We start from the raw sequence: 15,613 nt of genomic DNA on the forward strand, positions 1-15,613 counted from the left end.
GGTGGGGGTGTGGGGGGGTGGGGCACGGTGCTGAGTGAACTTGTGAGGCTCAAGCGCCCCTACAGGCTAAGGTCTGTAAGTACACCATAGAGCCCGGGAGTAAGGGGAGAAGGCTGGGGGAGCGCTCCAGGGACCGTCTCACCTCCTTTAGGAAAAGTGAGAGATGGGCCTGCCCTTACTGGGGCAAGGAGGAAGGGGGGTGCCGTGCTCCTGGGTGTACCCTTAACCTCCACAGAGAAGAGAGGCATCAAATCTGCCATTAAGAGCGACAGCCAATGTTCATTGTTTACCACGTGCCAAGTGCTCAACCTACTGTACAGGCATCACATCACTGAATCCTCCAATGACCTTCTGAGGTAGGTGTCATTATCTCCATTTCACAGAGGAGGAAACTGAGGTCAGAGAGGTTATGCAACTTGTCCAAGGTGGCAGCATTGACCAGAGGTAGAGTCAGCATTCAAGCCACATGCAACTCCAGGGCACAGGCTTCACCACTGCCCAGAACGCATGCCTTCTACGGGACCTTCCTCCCCGGCAGGGCAATAAGGGCATCTGGCCTTTCGAGAAGTCACTGATGTTAAGGGCTTTGGAAAAGTGAAGAGGCCTGCCCACACACTTCCGAGAACCCAGGGGAGATCAGGAGAGTCCACAAGTCACTTCCTCAAGAGGGCAGACAAGGCAGGCTCTGACTTGAGGGGTAAGTGGAAGAAGAGAGGGGCTTCATGGGCTGGGATTCAGAAGGCCATTCATCGGCATGTTGCCCTCTCACACCCCACATCTGCCTAATAGCAGGTGGATGCAGGAATCTAGATGATGTGATGTCACAGGACCCCTCCAAACCTCCCGCCATAGCTGTCTCACGGAGTAAGAGTGCCAGCCCTGCCTCCCTGACATGTAGAGAGGACGTCCGAATCACATAATGAGTTTGCAAATCCCAGGTAAACTCTACATTGCCATTGCACATAGTAATAAGGAATTGACTTATTAGGATAATTATTGCTATTACACAAGTGTGGGGTTTGTTAAAGACACTGAGTCCTGCTGTACAGCCATTAAACCCCATTAAAGAGGAGAAACATGTCAGTAAAAAGTTGGGACTCAGCTCTGCAGCACAGCACAGACCAGGCAAGGGGCCAGCCAGCTCCTAGCTGGGAACTGGATGTGAGCCAGCGCTGGGAGCTATGGTGGGAAGGGGGCAGGTGGGCCAGCCCAGGGCATTAGCAGGCCTTGCTGCGTCAGCCCACACCCTGTTCTCTATGTCAGAGGTTCCCAGGCAGGAGCTTAACAGAGTCCCTTCAGGGGCTTTCTCAACCTAACACCCTAATACCACCAGGGGTATCTGAGACATTAAACTGGTTTTGGGGAGCCACCCTGTAAGAGAGACCTTGACAAACTGGAATATGTTTAGGGGATATGCCCAGACTGCACAAATGACACGACACCACCTTTATGAGAAATGACCAAAGGAACTGCAACTATTCAGCCTGGAGAAGAGAAGACATGTGGGGGCCAGGGAGCCAGAGTCACAGCCAGCAGGCTGAGCGTGCGTCCCAGGGAATGGGATGCTCCATGTGGCTGGCAGCAGAATAAGGGCTGAGGAGTGGAAGCTACAGGGAGGTGGACTCTCAGGACAAGCCAAGGAAACGCCGTCTAACAACTAGAACCTTCCAGCAGTGGGGCTGGCTCACTGCCTCTGGAGGCTGGGCACCAGCCACTGCAGTTCTGGGGAAGGAGTTTCTGACCACATACCTGCTGCTGTGCGGCTGCCCCCTTCTTGCCCGTGCCTTCCGTCTTTGGTGAGCCTGGCCATCTGGAGGCACCATCTTTGCCGCTGCTCATCAACAACTTCCTGAGCTCCAGGTTTTCCTCCCTGGTTGGAGGCAAAGAGAGAGGTCATATTGCTGGCCCTGGGTCGAGGATCCTGGGGACCTCAGACCTGCTACTCATCTGAGTTGCAGCTGAGACGTGGGGAGTAAGGCGAGTCCCTGAGACCTGCCCTCAGGTGCAACCACAAAGGGTATCCTTACGCCACTTTGCTCGGCTTCCCTAGAAGTCTCTGACGCTCACCAACAGGGTTTCCCCAACTGTGAGACGTCTGTATACATGAGATCTTCAGGATACATCCACGCTGCATTAAAGAACCCTGCATCACACTCTCTGAGAAAATTCCACCCTTTCCAATTATCCTCAGACGTCCTGTGTGGAACATGGGGAAAGTCTCAGTTTGGTGCTGATGGGTCCTGAGTGCCTCTCTAGTGCTTGCTAGTCTCCCGTGTTAACAGAGAAAGAGCAGCCTTCAGCCTCAGAGCCTTGAGTGGGCAATTCGCCAAAATTAATTAACATCCTTCCGTTTTTGTTGTGTTTATTATTGTAGGTATCTTCTATTTATTCCAGGTCATGCTGTTTTCCAGTTACTCTAGTGCAAGTTTTCATTATAATAATCTTAAGCAAAAACATGATGCAAATTAAATTCTTAAGTAAATAATAAGGTAGGTGATACAGGACATAAGAAAAATGGTGATGTGGACTCAGGTATGACTGAAATATGGAAACTATTTCTTCGTATCCTATTTGCCAGCTGGTTTCCATGTGATAATAGGAAAACAGAGAAGTAAAATGGCTTTCCCAAGGTCACACAGTGGGGACTTGCATCCTCACCTTCTAATCATGGGTCTTTCCTCCAGCCTGGGTTTTTGGATCCATGGATGGAGTCATTATGGCTATAAAACTCCAACTGCTTGGCCATCCAGAAGTCAATAAATATATGCTGATTCAAAATGGCACAGTGGATCAGCAGTCACACCTGACTCCCTCTGGGCTTCACAGGCCTCTCCCTGGACCTCAGTTTCCCTCTGCAGGGTGAGGGGTTTGGCCCACATGATCTCAAAGGGCCCTTCGAGCTCTGACAGTCAAGATCAGTGCCTCTCAGATGTGATCCTGGGTCTACCTACATCGTAATCACAGAGGCCCACTGGAAAATGCAGATGCCTAGGTCTCACCCCAGACCCACTGAATCAGAATCTCAGCACAAGAGAGAGGCGTGGGAGTGTGAACTTGCAGTGCCTTTCCTGACCCTCAGTGATTCTGATGCACAGTTAAGCCTGAGACCCAGTAGTAGCCCAGGTGAGCAACCCCTGACTGTTCTCAGGAAACAGAGCGGGTCAGGATGGTGACCAACAGGGGGCAGCAAAGTCCAGAGCCCTCTCTCCAACAGCCAGCTAGCTGCTGTTAACAGGCGGAGGGGTTAAGTTCCCAAGGAAGGAGTGCACTTTGTACAGACCTTCTTCTGAAGCTCTCAAGGCACTTTATACACAAACACTCCCCAAGGTATTAAAAGGACCAGAGAGGAAACACCCAAGGAGAAGGACCAAGAGACCTGACATCCAAAGCAGGGCTCTGGGCACAGGCCTCAGAGCGCTCAGCCTGGAAATCAGTGCCACGCACCACCGTCTTCCTCCTGCCCATCCGACTCCTCACCCCTCCTCTGAGGAGCCTGGACTTACCGGAGCCTCTCAGCAGCCTGATCCCGCTGTTCCAGGCCCTTGTCCAGCTTGGCCTTCAGGGCCTCATTCTCCTTCCGAAGCTGCTCACACAGGGTCTGCAGGGCAGAGAGGGAGATGGGGGCAAGGTAAGGGAAGGGGTGCACCCCAAATGCAGGTTAATGCTGGGGGGTGGGGGCGCTATAGCCACGCCAGGTCCTGACATGGTATCCCTTTTGCAATGGCCTCACCCAAGCCCTCTTGGGACAGCAGGAGCCAAGCCACAAGGCCCACCCAGGCTCCTCTCTGCATCCTCTCCCTCAGAAGCCAGCCATGAGGACGCCGGACCAAGAATCAGCCACAGCGCCTTCTGTTCCTCCAAGGCAGAGAGCACCATCCCTCCTCTTCCTTCACTGCTGTTCCCACAGCCTAGAATGCTCTTCCCCACCAGCCTTCCCCTGGCTGACTTCTACTCCTGCTTCAAGTCTTAGCCTAAACGTCACCTCCTCCGAGAAGTCCTCCCTGACTCCCACATCTCAGGTGAGTTAGGTCACCTCCATTATCCTCACTCACAGTCCCCTGCTCTCACCCTTCCTGGTACCCGTGACAATTAGAGCTAAAGAACCATCAGTGTCGTTACTTTCTTAATGCACCCCCCACCCCACTAGTCCATGAATTCCCAGACGGCTGGGATCCTCTCGCTGCTCTCTTGTCCACTGAGGGATCCTCAGCCCAGGGCCCAGCTCAGCTCGACACTTTGTTGAAGGAACGCAGGACTGATTGGCTGAATGGACCTGAGTCGTAGTAGGCCTAGAGCTCAGGCGATCTGGAGAGTACTCAAGGCAGCCGGGGTGCAAGGTTGTCAGCCGGCAAGTCAGAAGACAGGGCATCGGGTCAAGACCTCACCAATTCCCAGTGTGGCTCAGGATTCCCTCACTTCTGAGACACAGTTAGTTCCCCCACCTACAAAGTGGGGCAACTGCTCCTCCCCTGCCTCCTTTATAGGGCTGCTATGAGGACAAACGAGACCGGGAGAGTGCAAGTGCCTCGTGAGCTGCCAGGCGCTTGATAACCTTTGAGGACATGTGTTTGAAGTGCTGCAAGGTGGAGGGGGCATGGAAGATGGGCAGCCAGACTCAGGGCCTCACAGATGGAGGGAACGGAGGTACTGACTAGTAAGGGTGATGCACCAGGTCAGTACTAAGCGACTCAATCTCTCAACAAATACCTAGTGAGCACCTAACCCATGACCCGTAAATGGCCAGGTGTTCTTCCACTCACCACCTCGGTGGAGCCTCACAGCTTCCCCAAAGCTACGTAACTCATCTCTATTTTAAATGTAGGCTAGGGAATTCCCTGGCAGTCCAGTGGTTAGGACTCGATGCTGCCACTGCCGAGGCCCCGGGTTCAATCCTCCGTCAGGGAACTAAGATCCCGCAAGTTGCACGGTGTGGCCAAAAAACACCAAATGTAGGCTAGTGCAGGTGAAATAATGTGCATGAGGTTGTACAGCTCTTGGGGATCACCAAGGGGATTAAACTCCATCTGGCAGATCCTAAATGGTACCTCTTTCGCCTGTGATGAAAGAGCAGAGAAGGGAGGTGGCGGGCTGTGAGCTGGGCTGAGGGCAGAGACCGTGAGCGATATTCACCAGACCTTCTACCTGCTCCCTTCCATGTCCATTTCCCAGACTTGCTGTGACCATGTGACCACTTCTGGCCAATGAAAGGTGAGTGGTAGTGACAAGTGTCACTTCTGGGCTGGCTCAGGCACAACTCTCTGGTCTCTTTTTCCCTATGGCTGCCAAAGGGCACAAGACGGCTGGGGCCTCAATGTGATTGTGGAGCAGAAACGAGCCCCTGCCACACAGAATATGAGGGAAAACTTTCATGTTATCCAGGGAGATTTCAGAGTTGTTTGTTTCCACAGCAAAACCGAGCCCTTTCTGACTAACCCAGGAAAGACTTGAGAAGGCTGGATGGAGAATACAGCCTGGAACTGGTGAGTGGTCAGACATGGAGGAATAGAAAACCATTATGACTGGCTGCAATGCCCAGCAGAGGTCTCATGCCATACCTGGCCTTGGAAACGCTGAGTGAACCAAGAAACAAATCAGTGAATAAATGAGGAGGAACCAGATTAATCTACCTCCACCCACAGGTTGGGCAAATACCCAGGATGCAACAGCCCTTCCATCAAAGGGGTTAATAGAGTGCATGTGTGAGTTCATTAGTTCATTCATTCATTTGTTCATTCACCAAATGTACATTCAGCACCTACGAAGTGCCAGACACTGGGATGCAGTGGTGAGTATGACTGACAAGGTACCTGCCCCTCTTGTGAGGCCTACATTCTAGCAGGGAACACAAGCGAAAAAACCAAACACCAAGTAAAGAAACCAATTAATAAAATTATTACAAACTATGATAAGAGCTAACAAGGAAACAAACAAGAGCCTGATAAAAAATAACAGTGGGGGCACTTTCCTGGTGGTTCAGTGGTTAAGACTCCGTGCTTCCACTGCAGGGCGCACAGGTTCAATCCGTGGTCAGAGAACTAAGATCCTGCACACCGTGCAGCACAGCCCAACAACGATAAAAAAAATTTTTGAAAAATAATATATGCGTATGTGTGTGTATATATATATATTTATATATAAAACTGAATCACTGTGCTGCATACCTAAAACTAACACAACATTGTAAATCAACTATACGTCAGTAAAAAAAATTTTTTTTAAATAACAAGGGTTGGCAGGACCCCTTTTATGAAGCCCAGTATCAATCCTTATTTCAAAGCTGAAAAGTTGGGACTCCCCTGGTGGCGCAGTGGTTAAGAATCCGCCTGCCAATGCAGGGGACACGGGTTTGAGCTCTGGTCTGGGAAGATCCCACATGCCATAGAGCAACTAAGCCCGTGCGCCACAACTACTGAGCCTGTGCTCTAGAGCCCGCGAGCCACAACTACTGAAGTCCACGCGCACACGCCTAGAGCCTGTGCTCCGCAACAAGGGAAACCACCGCAACGAAGAGTAACCCCTGCTCTCTGCAACCAGAGAAAAGCCCGCACACAGCAATGAAGACCCAACGCAGCCAAAAATTAATTAATTAATTTAAAACCACCACCACAACAAAGCTGAAAAGTTGACACTCAAAGTGATCCCACCACAAGCAACGCACCAGGTTCGCCTCCCCAGTGGCTCGGCCTTGACACTTGACATCTCTGGGCCTTGCTGACACCTGAAGGCGGTCTCCCTCGGCCTGGCCCTCCAGGCTCCAATCACTCCTCCAGCCTCCCAGTATGGCCCCTCACCCAAGGTGGGGGTGGGAATCCTCTGCTCCCCCCGTCTCTCCTCACACCTGTCTCCAGCCTGGACGCCCCTCCTGCTTTTGTCAACCCAGGCCCTTCCCAAAGCTGCACACAGTGGACACCCCAGCACCTCATCCGTCAACTGGGCACTCGAATGTTTGCTGACATGAGTGAGACAACAGGGCGGTGACTGGCCCAGAGGAGGGTCTAGGAGGGAGGAAGGCTTGGAGTTACAGCTCTGTCACTAAGGTGACAGATACTCAGGTCCCGAGCAGGTTTTCTCAGAGCCTCAGTTTCACCCTCTGTGAATCCTTCCCTACCCCCAAGCCGTGAAGGTTCAGATCCCCTGCCCAGTGTGGATGAGCCATCACCATAAAATCTTAACAGTGACCACTTTTTGAGCACTTACTATGTCCTAGACTGTACAAGGGGCTTCATTTAATACTCAGAGCAATTCCACGAGGGAGGCATTTCCAGCCCCATGTTACGGATGGGGACAGTGAGGGACCGAGAGCGTAAGTCACTTGCCCAAGGTTAGAGAGCAATAAAGAGTCTACTGGAACCAAGGACCATATGGTTCCAAGGCCTGGCCTGGCCTAGGAAGGAAATCTGACTTCATTCCCACAGCACAGGAAGGGTATAAAAGGAAGCCTCCTCCACTGGGGAGGTAGGTTGGGATGGGAGTTAAGAGCATGGACTTTGGAATACGACAGACCGAGGTTCAAATCCCAGCTGCACCATCTACTAAGTGGGGGGCCTTAGGCAAAAAAAAAAAAAAAATCACCTCTCAAGGGCTGTGGCCCCACCTGTGAAGTGTGGATAATGATGGTCCTGGCTCAGGGGGCAGGGACAGTAACATACAAGGGGCCGGCCTCTGTCCCCTCCCTTTCCCCACCTGTATGTGAAGAACAAAGGCAAGGCTGCTGCCAACCTACCACATCCACAGCCTTGAGAGTAACCCCAACCATGAAATCTGCATCACCCACACCATTATTTCCCGGTTTCCTGCCTCTTCCTCGTCCCTTCTCACAACTTCCTTACCCTGCTCACTGCCCTGAACCAGAAGCCCAAGTCGGGTCCCCATCCTCACCCTCGGAAGTCCCCGTGGTACCCTGGACTCTCCAGAAGAGCTGGAGGAAGCAGAGGGGGAACCACATGGCAGACCCCAGGCCACCCTCCCTGGGCCCAGCCTCACCTGCAGGATGGAGGTGCGCTGCTCATTCTTGTGCACCTTGGAAGCCAGCCGGTTGAACTCGAGGGCCATGCGGCCCAGGTGCGTGAAGAGCTGGCTGTGGTCAGGCTCCTCGGCGCACACGCTCAGGGTGGTCTCCAGGCGCTGCAGGTGCAGCATCAGGTTGCTGTCCTCGTGGGGCAGGGGGCCCAGCTCCTGGCGGGGGGAGGGGACGTGGACCGCTCTTCACCACAGTCTGAGTAGGTGCCCCCAGCCTTTCTCCCTCTGCTTCCCCATTCCTCATGACTCAGTTTCCCCCTCTGATCCCATCTCAGCCCAGGGACATTCTCCAGTTATGCAGGTTCCCTGTCTGGGGCTGACTCACAGGGCAGGACCCGGGACTTGCAGGCCACTGGCTGGCTTACCAGTGCTGGAGCCACCTTCCTCCCACACGTTGGGCCTTGCTGAGTGCCTGTGGGTAAATCACTCATCCACTGGGCCTCAGAATCCTCATCTACTACATGTACACATCCCTTTTCTTCTCTTCTACCCCACAGGGTTCTTATGCAAGTGAAATGACACATGAAAGCAGCAAGCCCAGGAAAGGGGTATCACTCAATACACAGCACTGCTTCTTCAGCTCAAGAAGGCTTGACCAGCAGACATCAAAACTGTCTGACTATTATGTCTATACATGTGTTTTCTTGGAAGTGGTCCAAGCATTCATCAACTTTTCAGAGGACCCAAGACTCAAAACACGTTAGGAATCACAGATAGTTCAAAGAATCCCAATCTAGCAGAGAATTGAGATAGGAAGCAAACCGTGGGCAATATAGTCCAATCTCAGAATCTATCAGTCCCTGTCTCTCTCTTTCTCCCTCTTTCCTCTGTCTAGAACACTCTTGGCAAAGACAATGCCTTAGCTATGCCAACACCACGTCCAAGAAGCCACAGGGGTAGCTGACAGCTGACTGCATCAAGCCCCTGCCAGGCAACTGAGTCCCCCTCTTCCCCTGCCTGAGACCCCACCCACCAGGCCCCACGCCTCTCTGGGCTTCATTCCTGTGGTGTCCCCTCTGTTCATCCTTCCCAGCACCCCCGTGTTTCAGCTGCTCTAGCAGGCCTCCCCTACCACTTATGGCAGTCACAGGCCGTCAGAGCTACAGGGAGCCTCAGGGTTCCGGTTTGGAAATGAAGCTTCGCGGAGAAGGAGGTTGCTCAAAGTTGCCCAGTGAGTCAGCGGCAGAGCCAGGACTGGAACTTGGGCCTCCTGACTCTCCATCTATGGCCACTTCCCTCATCTGAACTCTGCAGCAGTGGAAATGCCCTGGCAGCCACAGCGTGATGTCCAGTGAATGCCTCCATGATACTCTTAGCACCTTATTCTATCAGATGCTGCTGCTTCTTCAATTCTGCCTTCATTCCCCCACTGCCTCTTCCCACACAGGATATGAGGTGGTGAACGGTGCTCTATTGAAGGCTGGTGAATTGTTTCATCGCCCTGACTTCTCCGACTGGCCTACAAGCTCCCAGAAAGCAGGGAGGCTGTCTTGTCTTTGCTCAGCACAGACTAGGCACATGGTGGGGCTAAGGAGGAACCTATTAACGAGGTAAAGTCTGAGGTCATAGAGTGAAATGCTTTCTGAGCAGGGGGGTCTTGCCTCCTTGGCCAGCTTCTCAGAGCCCTTGGGGATAGAACAGGACAAGGGGACAGAAGTTCCCAGGGGACAAAACACAGAACATTTCTAATACTCAGAGCAGCCCCTCATCACTGAAGGCATGCTAGTGTAAGCTGCATGACAACTTGATGAGGACCTTGCACTGGGGACTGATAGACACAAGCTGCAAACAGTGAACTAAAGAGCAACATTTTTTTTTTGCCTTGTTAATTCAATATTTTTAATTTAATTATATTTTAACTAATTTTTTGGCTTTTAACTTAAAATTTTAACATTTTAATCAACTATTTGTAGCTTAAAAAGTCAAACTGTTTTGCAAGGTTTGTAATGGAAACCAGCAGTTTCCTGTCTCACTTCCCTCCATGTCCCAGTTACCACTTCCCAAAGCCATTCACTTTACATGTAAAGAGCAACATTTGTGCCCCAAATCCTTGGTAGAATGAGGCAGTGGAGACCAAGGTATCAGTGAAGGGTTATACCACTTATTGCCTGTATAACAATCAAAAAATCTCAAAGTGAGGAAGGAGGAAGGAGGAGGAGAGGGCAGGACCTGAAGACTTTTGAACAATGTTCCACACCTTTCTCAGTGGTGCTCCAATAAGTCTGCCATTTTAAGAGAGAACAGGACAACATAGTTGGAATAAAGGCAGCAAGTAGGGTAAAGCAGAGAATGAGGATGCCAGGTGGACACCCCAGAGCTGGAGGGGAGTGTGTGTGTGCGCGCGCACGCATGCATGCATGCGTGTGTGTGTGTGTAAGTGCAAGGTTTAACCTCCTACCTGCATGCCCCAAAGGGGAACCTGGGAGCAGCCAAGAGCCTGCACAGAAGGGCCACACCTGCCTCAAGCTGCTCTGGGTTTCTCTGACCCTTTCTACTCTACCCAAGCTACGAGTCCATAGGCCCAAAGGCTGAGTCAGAGCCTGCGGAGGTGCCCGGCGCTTGGCGGAGGCCAGTGGGGCTGGCGACGTGCCTAGGCTTTCACAATGGTCGGGTGATTGTGTGGCTCACAGGGAAGTCACCAAGCCACGGATTTGCATATGTGAGCGAGAAGCACCCCCTGGTGCTGGCCCCTCAAGCGTATCCCTAGTGACTCCGGGGTGCCCAGGGGATATAAGCGGGTCCTGTGCCTCTCACGCGGGGCCAGGTGACTGAAACAGAGAGGAGACGGGGGACATGCCCAGGGACCTGCCATCCACTCACCATGGTATTTCTGGTGTGGCCGCCGCTCTCTGGTGAAGAATGCCCCTCGGCAGGGACCACTTCAAATTCGGAGGAGGTGCTCTGTGTAGAAAAAGGGGGTCAGGGGCTGCCTGAGAGAAAAACATCTCGCCCCTCCTCTGGAGCCCCATGGCTGAGAGTACAGCCGGGTCAGAAAATGGAAAGAGGAAACCCCTTCTCACGTCCAAGTCCTCTAGGCAGGAGGGGAGCCGGCCCAGGATGAGCTCACAGACCACGAAGCAGTAATGAATCCCAGCAAGTCAGCCCGCAACCCACTGTGTGACTCAAGGTCACACCACATCCCTCTGTGGCCAGTTTCCTCATCTGTAAAACAGGGATACTGGACTAGCTGACTTTAAACCACTAGCACTTTAGGATCGTATCTTTCTTAATGGCTTTGCACTTTTAAAATGTTTTCATGAACTCCCATTTTTTCTCAAAGCAACCCATGGAGTGGTCAGAAGGTTATATCCCCATTGGGCAGATGAGGAAACTGAAGGCATATCATTAATAAATGCAAAAGTAGGACTGCATTCCAAGGACTGCAAATCTAACATTCCTGCTATGGCACCAGAGCTGTCTCCTGGGCCTAGGTGTCTCTGACTGGTCACCTGGAGAACACAGACAACAGTTAGTGTGGCCACAGCCATGGTGGTCCTGTGCCAGCCTTGCCAACCCAGCCCCAGAGATCCCAGGGGAGTGGACTGATCTGGGATAAGTCCCAACAAGACATCCACAAATTTGGAGAGACTTTTTCAGGACACACCTAAATCCAGGGAGGCCAAGGACTCCAGTCTCCCCAACATCTCCCAGCCACTCCAAGTAGAAGGCACTGGTTGTGCCACCAGAGGATGGGCCGATGGTCCCTCTGGACCAGCAACTGGCTCTGGGATTGCTGTTAAACCTGGTTGAACAAAGACTAATTCAGCCTTCCTTCATCCCAGGAAAGGGCAGGGCTGGGAGGACCTCCGTGCTCAGCTTCTGCTGAGCCCCATGGCCACCAAGGGCCCAGCTTTGGATCTTGGCACCACCCTAGGAAGTTTCCCTTTCACCTCTACGTTTCCTCAGCTGTCTGCATGACCTCACAAAATGTTCTTCTCTCTCTGGATCTGATCTGATCTGTGGGATGGAGACTCTAACTGATACGACTGGGACTTCTCTGGTAGTCCAGTGGTTGAGAATCTGCCTTCCAATGCAGGGGACGCGGGTTCAATCCCTGGTTGGGGAACTAAGATCCCACATGACGCAGGGCAACTAAGCCCCCGTGCACGTGCACGTGCCACCTACAGAGCCCACGTGTCACAGCTAGAGAGAAGCCTGCGCACCCCAACGGAAGAGCCCACGTGCTGCAACTAAGACCAGATGCAGCCAAAAATAAATAAGTAAATAAATATTTTTAGAAGTTTAAAAATAAAAATAAATGATACGACCACCTGGGTCCCTTCCAGTCCTAGGATACCAAGCAAAACTTCTCAAGGCAAATCTTCAGAAGACAGTTTCTGAGCCCCTGTTGAGAAGGTGAGTTCCCTGTCACATCTGCCTACTTTCTGAGCACTGTGCAGTCGATACATGCTTAACATTATGCAACCTAGCAAATGGGAGGAACTCCTTGTACATATCAGGGTCTTCCTGGTAAGATTTAACTCTGACCTTCATTTGAAAATGCGTAAACCGAGGCCCCAGAGAGATTGAGATCAACTTGCCAACATCACCCAGCAAGTCAGAACCCAGGTTTCTTGACCCCAAACCTCTCTCTTGCTGTTCTGCCAATGGGACCTTGAAATCCAGGTAACTTTCAGCCATGACTCCAAATGCAACTTACACTTGCTGGAGGTTTGGGGACTGGCTCTGGCTTGTCGCTGGGGTGTGCAGGGTCAGCGGGGGGTGCTGGGACATCTGCATCCTTTCCTGGAGAATTGAGAAAACATGGGTGAGCAGCAGGGAAAGGGGAAAAGCCCAGATGCTGCCCCCTTAAGGACAGCCTTGGCCAGGAAAGTTCTCAGACAGAGTTCCCTACACGAGTCTGGGAAAATGGGAGGTGGTCCCAGCAGGGCCCCACAGCCTGGGAGAACGACTGGCTCTGGAATGATGGGGTAGAACCTGGGCAGAGAGACCATTTTCCCTGATTTGCTGGGAAAATCCCAAGGTGGCCACTGCTCCTTGCTACCCTGGACCTGCCTCAATGATGACAATTTACAATTAACAAAGTGTTTTTATATTTATTATCTCAGCCAATTCTCAAGACAGCTCTGTTTCCCCATTTTAAAGGTAAGAAAACTGAGGCATGGAAAGGTCACCAACTGGCCCACGGTCACACAGTTGGCAACTGCAGAACCAGGACTCAAAATTAGCTCTCCTTCCCTGAATTCCTGGGGCTCTGGCCACAGGGGGCCCCTTGAGGGGAGTTGCACGGCTCCCTCTGGGGATGGGCCTGGCACCCATCCAGGACTCAGAAAACGCTACTGAATGGACAAGTGGAAGCTGGAAACATCCATTGCCTGCAGAACAGTGGACTCTGCAAGCATCACTTTCCTCCATGTGTCCATTCAGCAAATATAGCCAGCAGCCAAATGGAAGGTTGGCACACTGGCCTGGGCTGAGACCATAAGGTGGGGCTGCAGCAGGAGGCATCTGAGCCCCATGTCGGGGGGCACCTTTTCCTCCCTAGTCCCAGACTTTGTCCTGGACTTGGAGACATGCCAGAGGACTGCACGGTGATCACACACAGGACTTTAACCCTAAGTCACAGTCATCGCTTTCCTTTAATAGGTAGCATATGGACCTGACATCTGAAAGACACTGCAGCAGACTGATAGGCAAGTCTAGTTCTTCCACAGGCCTCGCTTCCTAACCTGTAAAACGGAAGGAGGGGGGCCAGACCAGAGAGCTCCTGACTCAGATGCCAACTCTAGTGACCTGAAGTGGCTGCCTGGAGCACAATGCCTGGCACATAGTAGCTGCTCATTAAATATTTGCTGAATAAGTTACGCTGATAAAGATCCTGAGTCCACATCCTGGGTGCAGTGGATTGTTGTGATCCATTTCTTATGTCTGCCACAGCCTCAGGACTGCTGAGTCACCAGCTATTTTTGGACAAGGTTATTTTTTTTATTTTTTATTTTTTTACAACTTTATTGGAGCATAATTGCTTTACAATGGTGTGTTAGTTTCTGCTTTATAACAAAGTGAATCAGTCATACATATACATCTGTTCCCATATCCCTTCCCTCTTTCGTCTCCCTCCCTCCCACCCTCCCTATCCCACCCCTCCAGGCGGTCACAAAGCACTGATCTGATCTCCCTGTGCTATGCGGCTGCTTCCCACTAGCTGTCTACCTTACGTTTGGTAGTGTATATATGTCCATGCCTCTCTCTTGCTTTGTCACAGCTTACCCTTCCCCCTCCCCATATCCTCAAGTCCATTCTCAAGTAGGTCTGTGTCTTTATTCCTGAAGTCCTTTCCAAATGTGACCTTCTGGGGGATTCTATAGCCAGAACATGACTGGGAGGATGGCCTGTGGCCTAAGGATAAACGAAGGAGAGGTGGATTTCTGATTAAGAAGGAAGTCCACGGTTAAGGGATTAGAGAATAAGGAGTACGGGCAAGGCAGAGGACCGCCTGGGCTCCTCTTGTACCTGTGAGCTCAGCCAGGTGGTCGAAGGAGGCCAAAGAGGGAGACGGCGGTGGGAGCAGCTCACTGTCCTTGACCAGCTCCTCTGCCTTCTGCCGCAGCCTGGACGCTTCCATCTGGGACTCTTCCAAAAGTTCCCCTGGGGAGACAATGGGGGAAGGAGGAACAAAAGGAATTACTCAGTTCAGTGTGCTCGTTCTCCCATCCCAAGCCTCTAAGCCTTGGGTTCTGGAGCTGCAGGCCCTGGGTTTCACTCCCTGCATCACCTTGTTGGCTGAGTGGGACACACGTCATTCTAGCCCACAACCAGAAAGAGGCCTGATAAGAAAGAGCCCTGCAACCAGGGGAAAAGGAGCAGGGGAATCTAGAACAAACTCCTGGTCCCTGGCACCCTCTTCCTGCCCCACTCCCACTGCACCTGGCTGGGGACTCCACAAAGCCAGGGGCTCTTTTAGGTCCACCATCATAGTCCCGGGGGGCTACCCACAGCCTACAGCCCGCAGTCAGGGACTGCCTGAAGGGAGGAGACCCTCCATAACATCAACCACCCCTCTGGGCCTCGTTTGCCTTCTTTTGTAAGTGGAGACAGGGAAACTCCATCCCTCCTCCCCCAATCTGCCATTCCAAGGAGAGATCTGCCAAGCAAGGAGAAAGCATTTGGAAAATTGGGAGCTGTGCTCACCCCCAAAGCCTAAGCCCGGAGAAGGTGGCAGCAAGGCAAAGGAAGAGTTTTAGGAGTTTGGAGGAAAGAGAGTCCCCTCTGGATGGGGAAATCAATGAAAGCCTCTCATGGAGGAAAAGACGGCATCTGAGCTGGGTACTGACAGATGGGGACTAGTCTGTCATGTGGAGGTAAGCAGGCTTGCTCTGGGCAGTGGCGACAGCTTGAGGAAAAGCCAGGAACAGAGAAACCAAGGGGCCTCGTCCCGCCTTGCTTCAGGCCAAGCTCAGCTCCCTGCTCTAACACTTGGGGACCGTACCCTGGTTGCCCTGGTGATGCCAGCTCTCCCCATTTCTGGTGCTTCTGGAAGATGGGCCATTCTGTTTCCCTGTCGGCTAACTGGGCCTGCCAGCTCCCTCTCCGCCACCCCAGGCCTCCTTCTCAGTCCCTCATGGTATTCTGA

At 52.2% G+C, this 15,613-nt stretch overlaps 1 protein-coding gene across 4 annotated transcripts in view; it reads right to left on the reverse strand.

The window, feature by feature from the left end:
- The window catches only part of TNIP1 (TNFAIP3 interacting protein 1), a 52,247-nt gene that overhangs the window by 15,160 nt on the left and 21,474 nt on the right, over nt 1–15,613 (reverse strand). For all 4 annotated transcript variants that reach the window (XM_081230630.1, XM_081230631.1, XM_081230629.1 and 1 more), the window contains 6 exons: nt 14,494–14,628; nt 12,680–12,765; nt 10,840–10,920; nt 7,984–8,175; nt 3,504–3,598; nt 1,750–1,870 (listed from right to left, as the gene is read on the reverse strand). In XM_081230630.1, the coding sequence (XP_081086756.1) occupies nt 1,750–1,870; nt 3,504–3,598; nt 7,984–8,175; nt 10,840–10,920; nt 12,680–12,765; nt 14,494–14,628 (710 nt within the window). The remainder of the gene's footprint in view (nt 1–1,749; nt 1,871–3,503; nt 3,599–7,983; nt 8,176–10,839; nt 10,921–12,679; nt 12,766–14,493; nt 14,629–15,613) is intronic.

Source organism: Mesoplodon bidens (assembly GCF_964165515.1).
Source record: "Mesoplodon bidens genome assembly, chromosome: 4".
In the NCBI taxonomy this organism is placed as follows: domain Eukaryota; kingdom Metazoa; phylum Chordata; class Mammalia; order Artiodactyla; family Ziphiidae; genus Mesoplodon; species Mesoplodon bidens.